The sequence below is a fragment of the Ictalurus punctatus genome, chromosome 1 (assembly GCF_001660625.3).
Source record: "Ictalurus punctatus breed USDA103 chromosome 1, Coco_2.0, whole genome shotgun sequence".
NCBI classification, from domain to species: Eukaryota; Metazoa; Chordata; class Actinopteri; order Siluriformes; family Ictaluridae; genus Ictalurus; species Ictalurus punctatus.
In genome coordinates, this window is record NC_030416.2 from 20,737,737 (window position 1) to 20,759,530 (window position 21,794).

Here is a 21,794-nt window from a genome sequence, read left to right on the forward strand (position 1 = left end):
CCGTGACCCTGAAAAGGATAAGCAGTATAGGAGATGGATGGATGGATGGATGGATGTTTGGTTCCCCCAGTACAGTGTTGCCATGTCTGCAGATAATATTGCATTTTTTGGGGGATTAAATCAAAACATGGAAAATGGAGTTGACTATTCTAGTGACATCTGGCAATCCTGAGCTTTAACGAAGTGAATGCGCTATCAGAGTTGGTGAAGAGAGTGAATGACGAGCGGCAGTGTACTGCATGTTTGCAGACTGAAGAGTTGCTACTCTTGATTATGATTGGTGAGGAATTATTTAATAAAGAAGTTTGAACTACACCCACCTATTATTAATTTACTGGCACCAGATGCCGCTGTGGCTACACAAGCATCTCACAGTTGCAGATTCAGATCAATAAAAGCTCGCGGTTTGTGAGATCGGCAAGTTGGGTAAAGCAGATGATGTACAGTTTGACTCTTGTCATCATAATGGCTTCTTTGCAGTATTTGCACACTTTTTTGGTTGACGGAGGTTATGAAAAGGAGTGCGAAAGTAACTGTTGCGCATTTTGGAGTTGCAGTTTTTATTCCGATTGGATTATACATTTTCGAACAGGACACTCACACCGGTTTGACTATATATTTTTTCACAGTTGCACAAAGTACTTTTCAGTCACAAATGCAAATGAAATGGTCACAATGTAGAGCCCTGTTTAGTAAATTAACTTTATTTTTTTACACTGGTTAAAGAACAATTCAGCACCAACTAATAGTGTTAAAACTGAAATTACTGTACAAAAAAGTTTGGCTGAATACAGTTATTACAATATTATATTTCTGAAAGTAGTTTAACAACTGCCAGATACATTGAACAATATTAAAAACATCTGTGGGCCACAATCTTAACCCACCAAATTAGAAATATTAAAAGGATGCAATGTGCATCAACAACAAACATTTAAGAAATATGGCACGACTCTTATCAATACATTTAACAACACAACATGATACAGATGCTGTAATCAAAAATGAACAACTTTCGTAGACACAATTTGACTTTCATGTCATACATAGTCATCACATTTACTATGTGATATGACATTCAGGTATAATTAACCTTAAAACTTCTGACCAAAGCCAAAGACAAAATAATCCAACAAAAGAATTAAAACATTGTTAAGGGAGACAGCAATAATACATTTCATAAGATTCAGAGTTATTCAATGTTTAGACCTGAGCTCAGTTTCATATGAGAAAAAGATATGCGCTGCACTTATTAAAGTATCTCTTTATCACCATAGAGCATAGAACAATTAGAACAACTCGCCTTTGGACTTGAGCTTGAGAATCTCTGCTGCAAGTTGTTGGGCATCTTTTAGCTTTGGGAACATTCCCATAACCTTATCCACAAGATGGGGATTAAAAATTGCATGGAGTTTCTTCCTCGTCTCTTCTCGCTCTGCCTCAAATGGAACAGTGTTTAGACTGAGCACTCCCTGGCTGCTCCCATAAATGTCAGCAGGTCTGTGGGGTCCAATAGCATGACGAGGGTTGGGTAAACTAAAAGCTGTGCGAGTCTGAGGGAGCCACACTGTGTCAGGACCAGCTTTTGGTTGGCTGTGATGGAGCTCATTAGGCTGCATGTAATTGGGAAGGCTGTAGGCTCGATTGCTAGAGGGTCTACGGAACTGCAGTGCACCATAATCAAAGCCATTGGGTGGATGATGGGAATGAGGGTACTGATGGATGCTTGGTTGGACAACTGACTCAGAAGAGCAAGTGCAAACAAAAGGTGCATCCTGTTGCTCATAAAACCTGTTGTTATGCCTAGAGCTAATCCTACATGAATCATCATGTCCTTGAGATGCCTCTGAAAACTGGCTCTCATAGGAGCCAAGTCCAGAATCTGAGCTAGATGAAGGATTAGTAAGGTATGTGGAGTACAGACTATGCCAGTCCAGAGGAGTGTGGCTAGCTGGCTTGCAGGCCTGGTACTTTGTAGGAACATCATCCCAGTAGTGCTGCATGCTTTCACTGAGTTGGTTTCTTGTCACACAAACAGCAGATTCCAGGGATAGCTTGTACTCCAGCTCTTGCTCTAAAGATGGAAAGTATGAACTGAAACCAGACTCAGTGTGGCAGGGCCCTCTAAGGGAAGCTCCTGATCTTCGGCTCTCCTTTGAACAGCAGTGGACAGAACTGGACAGGCGAGCATTGTCCCTCAGTTCATCTGCAAGGGAACGCTGTGACTGGCTGGTTCGCTCAGGGTGATAAAATTTGCATTTGATTCCATATGTGCATTTCTTTCCTAAGAGAGAAAAAGAAATTCAACCCGAGTCATCATGGACAATAACATAACTCCTCAATTCCACAGCTTGAAGTAGATCTTAGCATAAACCTGAGGTTGCTAGTTCTCACACGCTAGACAATTATTGTTATTGATTACTCCAAGTGTTGGGCAGTATGCACACTAAAATAATAACTGAAAGAAGTACAGAGCTATACTGTCAAAAAAGAAAACGCCTACCATAAGGACAATGCTGGCGTTTGGTGTCTGGTAGCAGAGGTTTCTTTCTGAGAAAATTATCCAAGTTTGGGCCATGACGACCAAGTGGGTCATCTGGTGGCATGAACCTGTGGAAGAGCACGTGAGAATAAAGAAAATTATACACTTTTCATTTTAAAGATACATGGAATAATCCTGATGATGATAAACAATAATAAACCAAACAGCACTATAATGTACAAGCAATATTTTTCACAAAACTTCAACAACACTAGGGCTGCCACAACTAATCAATACAACTGATAATAATCTATAATTAAAATAACCGACAACGAATTTCATTATGGATTAGTTAGGTCTGTGACATCACTGTGGATAACCCCAGTCAGTGATGTCACTTCACAATGGTGAAAAATGCATTTCTATGAATAAAACGCATCTGAAAAACAGCGAAGGTCACAGAGTGAGCTGCTGTGGGAAAACCGCACGATCCAGGTTGTCCAAAACATGAAAATATTTTATATTAGGCGCTTCAAACAAACTTGTAAGTGTATTAACGTGGTTTGTCGTGTCAGATGCTGCGACAGATGCGTGTGTTGTTTCATGTGTTCTAGACATGTTTTTTTCAGCGCAGAAATGCAATGCAGTTTATATATATTTATCTGTAAATGTTAGAAATTCATGCCAGTATTGCCATTTTACATAAAGGTTCGTCCTGAAGACTGCAAGCTAGTCTCCATTAAACTTCAGAGAATGAGCGAGAGTCCACACACGTGCGTCAATCAAACAGCACGCAATAGAAAGGACGTGCAATAACTGACTAAAATTTTAATTTATCAAATATGTTGTTTGATGCTATATTTAAAACAAAAGTAATTGTGGTTTCTATCAGAGCAGTAACTGTAATGGGGTTATAACATGTAATTGTATATATATATGTGTCATACATTTACAGAATAAAGTAACATGCTACTGTGTTCAGATGAGTGAATGTGTGTTACCGCAGAACATTCAACCTCTTACCAGTTAACACTTAGAGTGTGCTTTTGTTTTTCTTTCTTAAACATTTTTAATATAGTGATTTAACTTCTGCTGTAAAGCTTTCAATCATATATATTTTTTTTGTTTTCAAAATATAATGTTAATATATATTTTTTAATCCTTTGCACAATGTATAGTATAGACCACAGATAAATTTAATACCTTTTCCTAGCCTTCAATTTGCACAATGTTTGAAGGACAACAATGGGCAGAATGTGAAAACATTAATATTGCCTACTGGTCCCCCCCCCAAAAAAACAAATAAATAAATGAAAAATACCAAAAAAAAAAAGGACTTTTAATACAACTAATCAATTAATCAAATAAATAATTGACAGATTATCAAAAATAATCGTTAGTTGCAGCCCTAATCAACACATTTAATATTTAAGAATAAGAAGTATAATGTGGTCTATGTACATACACTGACAGCAGGGAAAATAAGAATATTTAAAAGATTTTATCACATACTTGTCATTGACAAAGGAGTACATGAGTAGCCTCTCCTCAATACAGCGCTTCCATTCAAGCCGCTCACTCTGAAGGTCACGGTAGGTGTCATTGGACACAATAATGCCATCCAGATCATAGGCAAGTTTGACGATGAAGCGATCATCATAGCAGACCACTCGCTTACCTCCTACCCGCCGGGAGGGTGTGAAAACAACTATCTTTCTCCTTTCCAGCTCTGCTAGAATATGCTGATCTGAAATCAGAATGTACACGTCAGAATTCTGGTCTACACCCCCTTCAAATGGCAAAATATCACCGTTTCTGTTTGTGTTTCCTTCGGGCATATACAGTGCACATATTAAACGTACTGGTACATAATGTACACCCCCCCCCCCAAAAAAAAAAACAAAAAAAACTTCTACTTGTTTTTTACTGGAACATTGTTGGATGTCAAATCACATTAAGGGTGGAAAAATTGTAAATGTGACATAATTTAACTTGGTTTCATTTTTTACAATCACAAAAACCTGCACTTTTAACAGGGGTAAGTAGAACTTTATATCCACTGTATGTATTTACATCAAAAAACATGGACATCATGACAGGAGGCAAAACAAAACAATAAAACAATAGGAGTAGTGACAGTAGTGACATCTGGACACGTGTGTTTTGTTTCTGTTTCTGTCATGTCTCCTCCCTGTTCTGTCATTGGCTGGGATTTCACGTGTGTCTGTATTGCCCTCAGCTGCTAGCAGTTTAGACGCTGATCAAGTCTACATATATACCGCGCGCCTCCCAGCACACAACGCAGAAGATTATCGTAGTGTTAGATTAGTTCGTTTAGTAGTCATAGTCACGTTCCATGTTTAGAGTTAGTTCACGCTGGATTATCCGCTCCCAGTTCCTCGTCATAGTTCATGTTTCTCGTTTTGTTTATCGACCCTGTTTTCCGTGACCACGACCTTGATTCATGTTTAACCCTGTGTATGCCTGTTTGCCGATCGCCTGACCTTCGCCTGTTTTGGATTACGTTTTTGGATCACGTTTTGGATTGGTCTGCCTGTCTCTCTTTTAAAATAAACACTGTTCATACTGCATTTGCATCCGTCCTATCTCTGCTCCGTCACGATACGTGACAGAATCTTCCGCCCAAACATGGATGCAGCAGGAGAACGGAGAAAACACAGAACCCCGAAGTCGACGCCAACCGTCCCCGCTATGGACTCAGTCCAATTCCCACAATGGACATTTATGGAGCTTCCTGATCCATTTGACAGATTTTTCGGTGCCCCAGAATATTTTCTGGTAGACTGTCAATTCTATTTCTCCAGCCTGTTAGACCCTAAGCCAGAGGAGAAGCAATGGCTCCGATTCATGTGCTCCCGGTTCTTTGGACCGGCCCGTCAGTGGGTGCAGCTCCAACTGGATAAGCACTGTAGGAACCTGGACAGTGTAGTTTTGGGGAAGTTCATGATGCGGTTCAGGAGTCCGGAGGCGAGGGTCGAGCTAGAACAACTTTTCAGGGGGGTAAGTCTGGCAGGCAAACGTGCCCTGCTGTTTACCCACTACTACAGGCAAACTCATGCAGAGCCCCAGCCGGAGGTTAACCTGGCGACCTCTGAGCTTGAACCTGAGACCCATGAGGTGGGCTCACCTGCCGAGCTCCAGCTAGAGGTCAACAGGGAGGCTCCAGCACCAGAGCTCAACCCTGAGGTCCAAGTCCAAGTCCAGTCTCCAGTCTCTGAAGTCCAAGTCAAGTCCCAAGTCTCTGAAATCCAAGTCAAGTCTCAAGTTCCTGATGTCACGTCCAAGCCTGCTGATCCAGTTGACCAAGTTCCGCTAATATCTAAGCCTAGCAACCAAGTTACGTTCATGCCTGAGTCTGCTGACACGCACAGCCAAGTTCTGCTCACGACCGAATCTGCTGACATGCACAACCAAGTGTCTGCTGACACGGACAACCAAGCTCTGCTCACATCCCAGTCGGCTGACGTGACCAGCCAAGTTCAGCTTGCAGGCTCAGCCAGGGACGTCGCTCTGCCTTCCTGCTCAGCCGGGGACGTCGCTCTGCCTTCATGCTCCGACGAGGACGTCGCCCTGCTTCCCTGCTCTGCTGAGTACAGCGCTCCGTTTCCCTGTTCAGCCGAGGATGTTGCTCTGCCTTCATGCTCCGCCGAGGACGCCGCTCTGCCTTCATTCTCCGCCGAGGACGTCACTCAGCCTACCTGCCCTGCTGTGAATGTCGCCCTGCTTCCCTGCTCTGCTGAGTACAGCGCTCTGTTTCCCTGTTCAACTGAGGTCGTCATTCATTCTCCCTGCTCGGCTGAGGTCGTCACTCAGCCTTCCTACTCCATGGTGAACATCGTTCCCCCCTCCTGCTTCGAGGGGACCCATGCTCCTCTCCCTGGCCTTACAGGGCACTTCGCTCCACTTTCCTGCTCCGCCAAGGAAGTCGCTCAGTCTGTCTGCCTGGCTGTGGTCGTCGCTCCGTTTCCCTTTTCAGCCGAGGACGTCGCTCTGCTTTCCTGCTCCGCCGAGGACATCGCTCAGCCTGTCTGCCCGGCTGTGGTTGTCGCTCTGCCTACCTGTTCAGCCGGGGATGTCGCCCTGATTCCCTACTCTGCTGAGTACAGCGCTCTGTTTCCCTGTTCAGCCGAGGACGTCGCTCTGCTTTCCTGCTCCGCCGAGGACATTGCTCTGCCTTCATGCTCCGCCGAGGACTTCGCTCAGCCTGTCTGCCAGGCTGTGGTTGTTACTCTGCCTCCCTGTTCAGCCAGGGACGTCGCTCCGCTTCCCTGCGCCGCCAAGAACACCGTGCAGTTTCCTGGCTCTGCTTGAGACATTCAGGCCAGGGGGCCGGGGCCGCCAATGAAATGGGATGATTCACAGCACTCCGGGAGGAGTGCCTTTGGGGGGGGTTCTGTCATGATTCCCCCTTGAAGCAGCGTGCTCTAAGCGTGAATGCGCGAGCACCTGCTTTTCCCATTGTTGACAGTAGTGACATCTGGACACGTGTGTTTTGTTTCTGTTTCTGTCATGTCTCCTCCCTGTTCTGTCATTGGCTGGGATTTCACGTGTGTCTGTATTGCCCTCAGCTGCTAGCAGTTTAGACGCTGATCAAGTCTACATATATACCGCGCGCCTCCCAGCACACAACGCAGAAGATTATCGTAGTGTTAGATTAGTTCGTTTAGTAGTCATAGTCACGTTCCATGTTTAGAGTTAGTTCACACTGGATTATCCGCTCCCAGTTCCTCGTCATAGTTCATGTTTCTCGTTTTGTTTATCGACCCTGTTTTCCGTGACCACGACCTTGATTCATGTTTAACCCTGTGTATGCCTGTTTGCCGATCGCCTGACCGTCGCCTTTTGTGGATTACGTTTTTGGATCACGTTTTGGATTTGTCTGCCTGTCTCTCCTTTAAAATAAACACTGTTCATACTGCACTTGCATCCATCCTATCTCCGCTCCGTCACGATACGTGACAAGGAGACAACAATTAAAGAAAACAACTAAAAACCCAAACAAATGTCCAACAAAGCAGTTCTGTTTTGTTTATTAATCTAGTTTATTATTCTGCATCCTTGTCTAACAAGGTTCTTATTTGATGGATCTAACAGAAAAGAAAAGCATTACTAATGTTAGAATATTTACACAGGTAAATATTTACATAGGTAAAGAATAGAAAATGTTAGAGAGAACAACAATAATATATTTGAGTGATATGACATTCTCTACAACAGCAAGCAGCCACACCTATTAAATGACTGGAGGCAAATTCCGAATAGGACCAGTAGAGTGACAGAAGGAAGTAAAAAAACAAAAACAAACAAACAAAAAAAAAAAACATTGTTGAACTTCCTGGTGGGGGAATTCCCAAAGCAGCCTTAAGGGAGGTTTATTCTTCCTGATATAACAGATTGATTTCTACAAGGAAGCAAGCATGTTGTTCTCGGAAACACTTTAAAATAAATTACCTTTGTACCAAACAGGCCTAAATGATAACTAGGTTCATGACTTAAAATCCAAAATGGAATGCATACAATGGTTAATACATGAACATGTGCTGAGGTGTGCTTTGAATTGTTAAAATAATGCCAATGGTGTCTTAGTGAGAATATTACGAGCAGTTAAATGAGCAATTCTTTGGTTAAAGAATGCATCACCATTTCTGTGTTTCATGTTCATATACACAAAAAGTAGCCTGAAATGCAGTATAATACCAATTAATCCAACATAATTACTTCAAAATAGTTAACAAGAGTTATAAGAGTTAAAAGTATGCTCCTCTAGTCCACACAAATTCAATTATTTAAATCACATTCAACTTAATAGGACACAATATAATATAGGCCATGACAGAAGATGGACAGCTACCTAGTAAGTCTGTTACTGTACATGTCAATCTTTATGCAGAACAATACAGTGCACTAAAAGACATTCCTATGCATGTCTCCATAAAAGTCCAATCATTGCATTCTTATGCCCTTATCAGGCAAAAACAAACAGCAATCAATACATCAACACCTGTGAGATGCAAAATGTAACATGCATATTTACACTGCAACTGGTGAGGTTTGGATGTTCACATGCATGATTCTTTGATGACTAATTTTTCTGAGAAGGGTGTGTCCTTACCTGAAATGAGGACATCTGGCCTTGGTTGCTCTTTTCGCCATGAGGGCACAAAAACTGTGATGTTCCTGTGTCCTCTCTCAAGGAAGTAGTTAACTGCCAGCTCAATTCCACGACATGAAAAAACTTCCTTGTTTCCATGACTTAACGAGAAAGCGAGAGAGAGAGAGAGAGAGAGAGAGAAAGAAAAAGTCGTTATAAATAATAAATATTTATAATTTTTTTTAATAATAAATACTTATAATATTTTTGATCATACTCTGATAACTTCTTTGTATAAGATATAAATTTTTTAAGCAAGGCTGATTAATAGAGAAAATACATTCAAGAGGAGTATTTGCATATATTCATGAAGCTATATTTGCAACACTTAAAAGTCACACTGTGAAATATGTCACACATGGCATATAATGAGGACCACACATTTAAAATTACACTGAAGAATATTATTAAGAATGATTTAAAAATATTATATAACTTTGGTGTGTCAAAGTAGCAATGTTTCTTGGCTTGTCATACATATGATCACTTGCCACATGAGTTAAATATTAAAGGGGAGATCTCAGTAAAAAAAAACAAAAACAACAACCGGTTTAGGTCAAAGGCAGACTTACATGTAAAGGGAATATTTATCATGTGTGAAAGTTGCACAACATTTATATGTATAGACTAAAGTTACAGACTTTCCCCAAACACTGCTCTAATTAAAACACAACAAGGACGAGGAAGAAATGTATGATAAACAAAGTAGACTGAAAGTAAATACAATATTTAATATTATGATCCATAGCAAGAGCTTTTGGGTATCTTTTACTTACTTATTAAACTTAATTGTTTAATTGATCATGTCTGAAGCTAAATTACATGTTTATGTCACTTAATTTCAAAAAAGATATTTATACTCTGAATTAATGAATAAATTCAGTTGAATGTACTAAGCAACTATTTCACACTACCTCATAGCCACATTGCTTCCATCAATCACAATGGGTTTTAGGTCACTGTCAATTTCATCTACTGCTGGTGAGCATTGAATGTCCTTTTGGAGATCTTTACTTCTGGATCCACCTCCTCCGTGGTGGCTAAATCCAGAGCTTCCATCATCACTCTCCTGACTCGTTGTGGGTGACTCTCTGGCTCCAGAACGCACCAGCTCCCCCAGTACAGCATTCGTGTCCGTGTCCAAGCCTAGTTTCAGCAGCACCGACTGTACCTCTTGTGGTGAATAGCCCAGCTTGCGGAAAAAGTCCACTTTCAGCTGGAGCTCGGAGGTGCCATGCTGGCAAGCAGGCTGCATTCTGTAAGAGGGCTTGGGGTTCAGTGAGAGCAACACATCAAGACAGCTCCAACTTCAGTCTCATTGTATGAGTAGATCTTGCTTTCTTCTGTGTCTGTGAGGAAAACAGCAGCGCACGAGGGTCAAAAATTATGTAATGTCTTAAGTGACCACAGCCACAGACAAAGTCAGACTTCTTTCAAAATATTCATGTCTGTTCTAGTAAAGTAAATATCTAATCCCCTGAAACATTAAGGTATTGTCCAACCCTGCTGAATAAAAAAACAAACAACAATAGCAACAATCATAGAAATGCTAATGGTTTCCACTAAAAATACCATTACGAACAATTCTGTTAACCATTAAAATAGATACCAAATGGTTTTCATTACACAGTAGCTTGTATTAAGGATGCAGATCCTTAATAATATCCACTAGACATAACATGCCACCAATGGAAGGCAACAAATTACCAGTAGAGACCCACAGGGACCATTACAATTTCCCCTAAAACCCAATGCAATTCCCATTATAACCAGTACAACCATTAAAAGTTCTATGAGGGTTTATATTATTTTGTTTGTTTGTTTGTTTTCAACAAGGAAGCTAAGCTAATTTTCTTCGTTCTTATGAAGTTATCATATTCTCAGCCCAGGTGTAACAGCCAAGGCTCAAAGAATCATAGCTTTCATTCATGTGTTACAGACGTCCCAGAACAACGTCATGAATTCCCATCAGGAAATACATACAGTACAGGAATAAATGTATGACAATAACTCAACTCGTGAAAAGTAAAGGAACACATAAAATAGTTGAACACGTAAAGTGTAGGGTTAACTTTCATTGGCTAAACGCCAAGTTAGAAGAGAAATATGTACAAAAATTGAGTCTAATATTACCTCTCCTTCTATGCTTTAACCAAACAGAACTAAATATATGGTCGGCGAAGGCAGGAATATATAGACCTACCGTGTTGCTGAATTCATGAACCTCTCATTTTCAATCGATTCTTCGTTAGAGTACTAGGCTACGCATGTAATCGCAGTAAACAAACGTTAAATTTATGGTAATCTTAACACCATGAATCTATCAAGTCGCTCTGATTCACCACAGGGTTTTATTCGTATTCTCTTCCTGGTAAACCCATATTGCACGACATAGCCTGCACCTCCTCCCGGAAGCACAGGATGGCCCTACCTGTGTCACCTGATGCCCCGGTACGGGCTTTTAAAAAAAAAAAACCCCACACAACCACAGGTAATTTACGGTTGCTAGCACGATCATTAAACAATACGATAACAAAATAAAACATACCGTATTACTGTAATAGTGTATTTACAAATATTACCTGCGCGAGGAGCGCTCTTCCTTTCACGTGACACAAGATGTCGCTGTGTCCAGCTGCCCGATTTCCCTTACCACATAAATGTTTTTTTTTTAAAAACATTATTTATGTTTTCTCTTAGGCTTTCTAGCAGCTCGTGTTCAAAGATGGTCGATTTGTTTTGCTATGCGTACTATTATAAAATGTTCTGCTCAGATGAAAATGGAAAAGAGCGACCATAAGACAAGCATTACCCCAATTTTGTCAATGTTTTCTAAACGAGATCAGACACAGTTCTCAGAATTTTTTTTGTCACTGACTTATTAGATTTCTCTATAAACCAGTAGGCAATATTAAAATCTGAACCTGATATCAAAATCTCAGTATGAATTTTTAATCCACACTGTTGGTTTATGTTAAAATCAGTGTGTATGCAGTAATTGGCATGTACCGGTTGTGTGGTTCTGCACAGGTGAATATGGGTGAGATCACTAATGTACCCTTCTCGCTGGGCTGCAGGTTAATGGTGTGTATGGAGTGAAGTTCCAGATCCTGGAGAAACTAATCAGCAGAGGTTGCCAGTCCACTGCACCCTCTGAGCTCTGGTGTCCATGGTCCCAGGTGTCTGCTGCACTGATATTGCTGCAGGGCAATGAGCTAGAGCAAACAGTGATGAGTTCCTCTCTCTGACTTCCCCTCTCTCCCTCCTTCCATCTTTCCCACATTTAGCTACCATGGAAACCCTCCTTGAGGCTCTAAGAATTTACAAAGGGGAGCGGGATGTGTATAAACCATTACCTTCTAAGCAGGAGTTGTGTGTGACCTGCCCTACTTACCTTGCCACAACAACTATTGTTTTTTTCACAGCTGCCATTTGTGTAACAGTTAAATTTCTCTTGTATTCTTAATGTTATTGTCCTCTTTGGTCTTGGCCATGGTGGAGAGTTTGGAATCTGATTGATTGATTGCTTCTGTGGACAGGTGTCTTTTATACAGGTAACAAGCTGAGATTAGGAGCACTCCCTTTAAGAGTGTGCTCCTAATCTCAGCTCGTTACCTGTATAAAAGACACCTGGGAGCCAGAAATCTTTCTGATTGAGAGGGGGTCAAATACTTATTTCCCTCATTAAAATGCAAATCAATTTATAAAATTTTTGACATGGATTTTTCTGGATTTTCTTATTGTTATTCTGTCTCTCACTGTTCAAATAAATCTACCATTAAAATTATAGACTGATCATTTCTTTGTCAGTGGGCAAACATACAAAATCAGCAGGGGATCAAATACTTTTTTCCCTCACTGTATCTCAGACTAGCAATCCTGTTGGACTGTGTTGAGAATTGATATTGTAATAAAAATACGTCTTCCAGAATTGTATTCCAAATGATCTTTTTTCAGAATTCAAATGGAGATGCCCTTGACCGCCTATTAAACACGACATGTGATGATCTGTGTCTACTAATGCCCTTGGCTGTTGCATTAATGAAGTAGAATTAGCATTTCCTTTCATTCAAGTTATTGAGAAAAAAATTTCCCATGATCACCAAAAATATAAAGAAATAAAAATGGTAAAGAAAAGAAAAGAATTGAGTGAGAGCCCTTTACCTCAAGCTGCCACAGTGATTCATGATTTCCAATTTAGCCAGAGTTTGAATTCAAAAGAGATCCGCTCTGTTCAAACATAACAGCCCTGTTCTTTCTGTTACCAAACACATGCTGACAGAGGTTTTAATTGAATACACAACATTAATCTTGGTCATTTCTCACATAATCTGAGTCTATCATATACACTGTACTGTGAGCACTACAGGTGAAGGTATTTTCAGTAGGAAATCCACACTTCACAGTTGCTGGATTCCTTGCCCTCCTGGGCTGGAGTTTGCATACTTGCTCTATTGTCTTAAATTACTTTTTATCTATCAGTATTTACTGCATCTTAGTAAACGATTCCTCACTCCGTTCAATCATGCACCATCATAGACTGAAATATAAATGTGTTTCTTTTTTTTTTTTTTACTAGTGTTGTGGATACAGTACAATTTTGGTGGCACTGCAATAAAAAGAAGTGATATTAATGGAATCTGACAATGATGACACAACCTGTTTGTCACCACTGTTTGTCAAACTCAAACAATTTCTCCTAAGCTCTGCTGTGCCAGTCTTATTTGATAAATCTTTAGGAAGAACCAGTTTGAGTGTTGCAAGGGATTTTTTTTTTTAAAGATATACCCTGTTTGCAGAAGGAAAGTAAATGAATGTGACATTTAAAATGTTTCTGAGCAGTTTAGACAGGTTCTTTAAAAAGCTGAGACAGACTTTGTGATATAAATCAGGCAAACCAACTCAACATTATTCAAGAGAACCTGCTTTTTAAAGCAAATTAAAACCAATCAGTTGTTCAAATATCCTCTATATAATTTTCCAACTATAATTTATTATTATTATTATTATTTTTTACAGACTTGTACAATACCTAAATGTTGAAAAAACCTTGTTCAGTGGGGTTGAGATCAGGGATCTGTTCAGGCCACTTGTGTTCTTACACACAAACCTCCTGGAACGTATTTGGATTAGGCCTCTTGATTTCCACTGAGAAGAAACTGTAATGCTACAGTACAGCCTACAAGGACATCCTATACAATTATATGCTTGCAATTTTGTGGAAACTGTTTGGGAAAGCCTCACATATGGGTGTGATGGTCAGGTGTCCACAAACCTTTGGTATTTAAAATAATATATAAATAAATGAATGTTGGTGTGCATGGTGTCCCATCCAGGCTGTATTCCTGCCAGGGATAGGCTCCAGATCACAACCATAACTTTGACCAGGATAAAGTGGCTACTGAGGATGAATGAATGAATGAATAATAATTTATGACAGTATACTGTCTTCTATTTTTTTGTTTTAGACAATGATTTACTTTTCTACATCCAGTAAACATGACACCTTATGCCCACATGACCTGTACTTTGATCCCACTTCTGTATGCCTCTTTAGGGAACTGTTAAGATTATCCTCAAATGTTCCCATTTATTCTCCATTCTGTTTCAGCATAATTGCTGATGGCCAAATTAGCTGGCTCATGATTTTTAAATGGCTTCACTAGGTATTCAACAATTTTGGTCAAAACAAGTGGTCTCCTCTAATATGTCTGCCTCTTATTCCCATTCTCAACATGCGCTTTGTATGTAACTGTATCAGGCTGACAGAAACATATTCCTTGTCGTGTTTGTACTTTGTGGGACGTCCCTGTAGCCTGGATGGACTATCTTTGATAATAGCCAAAATGATTATGCAAATATAACTACCGTCCATTTGTGTTTCTTCCAGGTTCTCCAGTTTTCACCAACCTCCCAAAAACATTCTGTTTCTTCAACTGGTATCTCTAAATTGCCCCTAGCTGCGAATGTGTGAATGTCTATGCACATGGTGCCCTGTCATGGACTGGTGTTCCATCCAGGGTTTATTCCTGCCAAGCACCCAGTGTTACTGAGATGGGCGCCAGATACACAATCACTCTGAACAGGATAAAACACTTACTGAAGATGAAAGAATGAGCATTTTTCTCCATTTCTAACCAGGTAGTTACACTCTGAGATACTGAGTTGATGGTCTGTGGAAGTTTAATGCAGGAGGAGAAAAAGGAGTTTAGATAAGATAAAAAGTTTACAAAAGGTTTTGTAAGATAAAATACCATTTCGCCCTATTACTAACATGTTATTTTAATAATTTTCACTGAAACTCTCATGAAAGTATTTTATTGCAATGCTATTAAAATGGCAAGATTGATTGATGGTAGATCATGCCTTAAATGATTAAATAAGAAATTTTTGCTAGCACCACTTCTACTACTGTCTCCCATCCACCCAAAAGGTATGAGAGCATCACACATCAATATAATTGTACAGAATAATTTTGTGTGTGTGTGTGTGTGTTCTAATGCTGAGAACATGCAAAGGTGACAAAAGCACTGAGAAGAGAAGTCACTATGTGTCTTATTTTTTCCATTGTTTTGTGTGCTCTATACATGCCAAAGGGCACCATTAACCTATAAAACCACTCAGCTTTCAACTCACCTTGGGTCTGCTGTGTTCTCTTGGCAGACTTCAACACTCATGTTACACACACTAAATCACACAGAGACACTGAACCTTTCCACCTCTTATATTGAGAGGATACTGATTTTAAGGTGACAGCTTACTAATTGTGAAAGAACTATCTATACAGTTTTAGTGACATACAGTATGAAGACTGAAATGGTTGAAGGGCCTGAGAAAATATGTAATTACTATTTCAAATGCTGAAGTATTCTGCTGTTGCACCCTGCAAGCCACACTTCACACTGCCTTAACATTAACCATTCAGTACTCAAACAAACCTAAATTTAGGAACCTGTTCCAATCAATAGAATTACAAGATGCAGAACATACTGCAACTAGTTTGCAAAACCTCACAGCACCTACAGTGCATCCGGAAAGTATTCACAGCGCTTCACTTTTTCCACATTTTGTAATATTACAGCCGTATTCCAAAATGGATTAGATTCATTATTTTGCTCATAATTCTACAAACAATACCCCATAATGGCAACGTGAAAGAAGTTTGTTTGAAATCGTGGCAAATTTATTAAAAAAACAAAACAAAAAAAGCACATGTACATAAGTATTCACAGCCTTTGCTCAATACTTTGTTGAACCACCTTTGGCACTAATTACAGCCTCAAGTCTTTTTGAGTATGATGCTACAAGCTTGGCACACCTATTTTTGGGCAGTTTCTCCCTTTCTTCTTTGCAGGACCTCTCAAGCTCCATCAGGTTGGATGGGGAGCGTTGGTGCAAAGCCATTTTCAGATCTCTCCAGAGATGTTCAATCAGGTTCAAGCCTGGGCTCTGGCTGGGCCACTCAAGGACATTCACAGAGTTGTCCTGTAGCCACTCCTTTGTTATCTTCGCTGTGTGCTTAGGGTCGTTGTCCTGTTGGAAGATGAACGTTCACCCCAGTCTGAGCTCCAGAGCGCTCTGGAGCAGGTTTTCATCAAGGATGTCTCTGTACATTGCTACATTCGTCTTTCCCTCGATCCTGACTAGGCTCCCAGTTCCTGCTGCTGAAAAACCTCCCCACAGCATGATGCTGCCACCACCATGCTTTCTGTAGGGACGGTACTGGCCAGGTGATGAGTGGTGCCAGGTTTCCTCCAGACCTGACGCTTGCCATTCAAGCCAAAGAGTTCAATCTTTGTTTCATCAGACCACAGAATTTTGTTTCTCATGGTCTGAGAGTCCTGCAGGTGCCTTTTGACACACTCCAGGCAGGCTGTGGCTCCTGTCTGGCCACTCTACCATACAGGCCTGATTGGTGGAGTGCTGCAGAGATGGTTGTTCTTCTGGAAGGTTCTCCTCTCTCGACAGAGACATGCTGGAGCTCTGTCAGAGTGACCATCGGGTTTTTGGTCACCTCCCTGACTAAGGCCCTTCTCCCCCGATCGCTCAGTTTGGCCGGGCGGCCAGCTCTAGGAAGAGTCCTGGTGGTTTCAAACTTCTTCCATTTACGGATGATGGAGGCCACTGTGCTCATTGGGACCTTCAATGCTGCAGAAATGTTTCTGTACCCTTCCCCAGATCTGTGCCTCAATACAATCCTGTCTCGGAGGTCTACAGACAATTCCTTGGACTTCATGACTTGGTTTGTGCTCTGACATGCATTGTTAACTGTGGAACCTTATATAGACAGATGTGTGCCTTCCCAAATCAAATGTCCAATCAACTGAATTTAACACAGTTGTGTGTGTGTGTGTGTGTGTGTGTGTGTGTGTGTGTGTGTGTGTATGTGTGTGCGCATGAATATTTCAATAAGACAATTAAAAGAAATTCACCTGTGGAGCTAGGCCTGAATTTTCTTTTATCATGGAATTCTTTTGAACTCCTGTTTTTTTTCTTGTGATTTTGTTGCGTCCAAAAAAAGGTTGATTTTGCTGTCGCTTTTTTCAAATTTTGTGATGCAACATACAGATTTTTTGTTACTTTTTTATGGAAAACTACTTGAATTGGTGAAATTGCAATTGCATGAAATTGTTTTGCAAATTGTCTTTTGCAGTGGTTTGTTGGTAGCGAAATGAGACCTTTAATTCAATTAAATTTAATTTGTATAGCGCTTTTAACAATGGACATTGTCTCTACGCAGCTTTACAGAAACATATAAACACAGCTGTTCTCATGTTCGACGCATCTGAATCAAAGATGGATTTGTCTGAATGCGCGTTGTGATGACATCACATGATGTATCTTGTCCCAAATTTGTGGTAATTAAAAAAAAAAAAAAACCTGCAAGCTCCTGAGAATATTGTAGAGTTTGCTTGATTTTGCGTTAATTTCTGCGATGACAAAACAACGAAATCCTGGAGGGACTCATTAAAACATGCACTAGTGGTTATGTGAAGTGGTTTCTTCTCATATGCCTGCCTCTTAATTCCACTTTCAACATACTATGCTTCATACTCTAGGAGCACTGAGCTCTGTTGTTTCACCAGGGCGTCATGCTTCATCTGCAGACAATGGGAAAAAAAGATTCCTCATAACTTAGACCCTAATGTGCAAATATCACATTAAAAGAATAAATAAGCACCTGGAAGAACAGGTCTGGAATGGAATTCAAATGACTGAAAGAACTTTTCCTTTAGCTTACGTCAGTGAAGCACATGACATTTTTAACACTCAAGTAGATATGTAATAAATGTATCATGTAGTTATCAAGGTTCATACTACTGAAAACCCTGCATCTGCTTTATTCTGCCAGCACTCACCAGGAAAGTTTTCTCAGATGAATGAGTGCAAGCCACATATAAACAGTATCTCTGGTGCCAGATGCCAGAGGAGCAGTAGGTCTAAGAGTCCTCTGGCCTGGCCAACCTCACTGCAGCACTCAACCGTTGGACCTTGGACTCTGTACTGTTCTGCTTGTAAGCCTGCAGCAGAAATCCTGCTCTTTCTCATGGGAGTGAAAGGAGGGTATTTGTGTTACCAATATGAGCATCTCAACATTCAGTTCACTTCTCTGCTTAAAAGGCAGTCAGTAATTTCTTCAATTTATACTAACTGCAGTATGAATGTGGTTATCTAATTCATGTAAAGAGTACCACCTGACTTTACATGACCTTGTGTTACATATGCTTACGGAGAAATGCGCATTGTATATGTATACAGTGGGGGAAATAAGTATTGAACACGTCAACATTTCTTTTACTAAATATATTTCCATTGAGGCTATTCACATAAAATTTTCATCAGTATTAACTCAAGAAATTCGGATATGTAAAGAATTCACTACATTAAAGTCCATAAATAAAGTTATGTGTAATAAAGTGGAATGACACAGGAAAAAAAGTATTGAACACGCTAAGTAAAAGCAGCTCTCCAAGGCAAGGTAAGGCAAGGAACCAGCTGAAATCCGTAAGTACTTATACCTCCTATCTGGGCAAATTAATATCAGCTGGGTTAGTAAATTGATGGTCTATGTAAAGGCTTTTCGTTACCAAGGTGTCACACAAGAAACATCTCATGATGGATAAAAGCAACGAGCTCTCCCAAGACCTTTGCAAGCTTATTGCTGCAAAACATATTGGTAGAATTGCATACAGACGTACTTCAAAACTTCTGACAGTAAACACCACTGGGGCCATTATCCGCAAGTGGAAGCAGCATCACTCCGTCATCAACCGGCCATGCACAGGAGCTCCTTGCAAGTGTTTTAAATATATATATATATATATATATATATATATATATATATATATATATATATATATATCGGTTTAAAACGACAGAATTGATCAGACGATATCATGTTTATCAACAAAGATGCTAGCGGAAACTGGAATTGACATAACTTACCTTTCCTTCTACTTCTCCAGTCAAATCTTTGTTCTGCCTGCCTGGATGGATGGATTAATTTTTTTTCTCACCCCTCATGCTTGCCTTCACACCTTGTTAGTGTTAGTGTATTGTGAGTGTATTGTTATGTGCTCTTTGTAGGTACTATAAATTCTGGTTTCTTTTCACCTTTGGCACTGTACACCTAGGACAATAAAACCTTTGGCCTATATCCTTTTCTTTTATTGCCCTACCTTCATGGTGAGATAAGCACACACTTCTTATGTATATATTTGGCTAGAGATAAACTCCCCTTTACCCCTAGCAAATATTCACTACCATCTAAGGACTATAACACATTCCATTTTGAGCTCCTAATAATGTACGTGTAATCTGTAGAATCTGACAGAAAAATGAAAAATTTCTCTGCTAAATTATGTAAATCACTTTGGTTAATTGTAGTTGTTTTAAATGTGCTTATAAATAAAATGTGCTTGCCTATTCTACTAACTTAAAACAGGTATATATATATATATATATATATATATATATATATATATATATATATATATATATATATATATATACACACACACACATACACACACACACACACACACAGACAGACACACACACACACACACATTATCTTATTGGCCAAGCTGAATGACAGACTGCTTTACAGTTGGTTGTTGGTAAGTTCTGAGCCAAGAGAGAAGCCTTGCAGATGTTCTCTAAGCCACAGCAGGTGTATGGCACAGCATGCATACTGGCCAGTGAGGACTCTTGGTTGAATTCTAATTAATCAAACCTGTCCATGTAGACCATGGGTCATTATGGCCTACCTGGATTCTCCACATGTCACATAAGCATTGTGGCCAACAACAACACATGCACTCTCTTTCTCTCACTCTCTCTCTCTGATGGTGGCCCATGCTCAGTGGAGGTGGCACCACTCCAAGTTGTTCATTAAAGCTGATATCAGAGAAGTAGAGTAAAACTGGCTGAACCTCCACTACTGTCTGCTGTTTATCACACAGCAAGAATAAGGCAGCTGATATTCTTACTCTTTAAGGTGTAAGTTGTGTAGTGATTCATTCTCTGTCAATAGAGATTATTGAGACACACACACACACACACACACACACACACACACACACACACACACACACACACACACACACACACACACACACACGCGCACACACACACACACACACACACACACACAGAGAGCCAAGAGTGCAGAGCATTGAGCTCTGTTATTTCACAAGTTGGCACCGTACTTCATCTGCAGAAAGTGATGAGAACAGTATGAAAAAATATTGCTCATAGCTTAGTCACTAAATATGAAACTATCATACTTAGAATACAAAAGCATATAGAAGCAGGATAAAGAAGAATTTGGGTTCAAATAAAATGAAATGGTTGTTTTTTTTTTCTCATTCAGCTTTCAGCATTGAATCATTGATGTGGCATAATTTTCTGTTAACACTCAAATAGAAAATCAATATGTAGTAAATGTATCATATGCAGTTATGAATGTGCAAAATATTCAAAACCATGGATTGATTTATATGTTTAGGACAGCAGCATGGCACTTCCTGAAAGTATGTAGTTTGTGTATGTATGTAAGTATGTATCTTTGCTAAATATAGGTGTGCAACAATTATTGGCACCCTTTTAGTCAATACTTTGTGCTACCTCTCTTTGCCAAGATAACAGCTTTGAGTCTTCCCCTATAATGCCTGATGAGGTTGGAGAATACATGGCAAGGGACCTGAGACAATTCCTCCATACAGAATCTCTCCAAATCTTTCATATTTCAAAATCCTTCAAAAAGGTCCAAGCTGGTGGACTCTCCTTTTCAGTTCACCCTACAGGTTTTCTATGGGTTTCAAGTCAGGGGACTGGGATGGCCATGGCAGGAACTTGATTTTGTGGTTAGTAAACCATTTTTGTATTGATTTTGATGTATGTTTTGGATCATTGTCCTTTTGGAAGATCTCTTGTGTTTATTGTCAAAAAGCTCTGTTTTGGTTCCATCTGACCATAGAACCTGATCCCATTTGAAAGTTGAACCGCCCAAAGAACAGGGCCCACTGAGCCTGGTGAGAGTTGAGGCATTTGGCAGTCTGGATATAAGCCAGGTTTTTATGTTCAGTCTAGACTATGAAGGTCCTCTCAGTCCCCTCAAGCCAGTGTCTCCACTCTTCCAAGGCTAGCTTAATGGCAAGCAACGAACAATTCCCCACATTGTAGTTGCTTTCAGTGGGGGAGAGGTGACGGGAGAAGAAGATGCATGGGGGAAGTTTCTGGTCTGAAGCCGAACGTTAAGATAGCACTTCACCCACACCCGAATTGGTGGTTTCCACCTCCACGATAAATTGCCCTGAGGGGTCAGGTTGGATGAGCATGGGGGCAGAGGTGAACAGCCCCTTGAGTGTGGTGAAGGCAGCCTCTGCCACAGGAGTCCATATGAAAGAAGTGGAGGTGAGCCTGGTGAGGGGTGCTGCTAACCTGCTGTAGACCCTAATGAAGAGGCGGTAAAAGGAAACTCTGGAGCTGCTTTAGGGTGGTGGGCCTGGGCCACTCGACAACAGCCCAGATCTTCTCCAGGTTGGTCTTGATCTGTCCACTCTCTCTGATATACACCAGGAAGGTAACTGTGGGTACATGAAAGTCACACTTCTCTGCTTTAACAAACGGGCAGTT

General features: G+C 40.4%; 1 protein-coding gene across 2 annotated transcripts; it reads right to left on the minus strand.

Annotated features, from left to right (window-relative positions):
• Positions 1 to 684: 684 nt before the first annotated feature.
• On the minus strand, positions 685 to 19,181 carry LOC108270067 (ribonuclease ZC3H12A). Of its 2 annotated transcripts, none has more exons than XM_017476379.3 (6): positions 19,101 to 19,181; positions 9,569 to 10,003; positions 8,616 to 8,755; positions 3,995 to 4,229; positions 2,504 to 2,610; positions 685 to 2,284 (listed from the first exon to the last, which is right to left on the minus strand). In XM_017476379.3, exons 2-6 carry the CDS (start codon positions 9,907 to 9,909, stop codon positions 1,290 to 1,292), a joined length of 1,818 nt encoding a protein of 605 aa, XP_017331868.1. In that variant the 5' UTR covers positions 9,910 to 10,003; positions 19,101 to 19,181; the 3' UTR covers positions 685 to 1,289. The 2 variants fall into 2 exon arrangements, with proteins under 2 accessions (XP_017331868.1, XP_017331858.1); XM_017476369.3 differs by lacking the exon at positions 19,101 to 19,181 and adding an exon at positions 10,858 to 11,072.
• Positions 19,182 to 21,794: the final 2,613 nt, after the last annotated feature.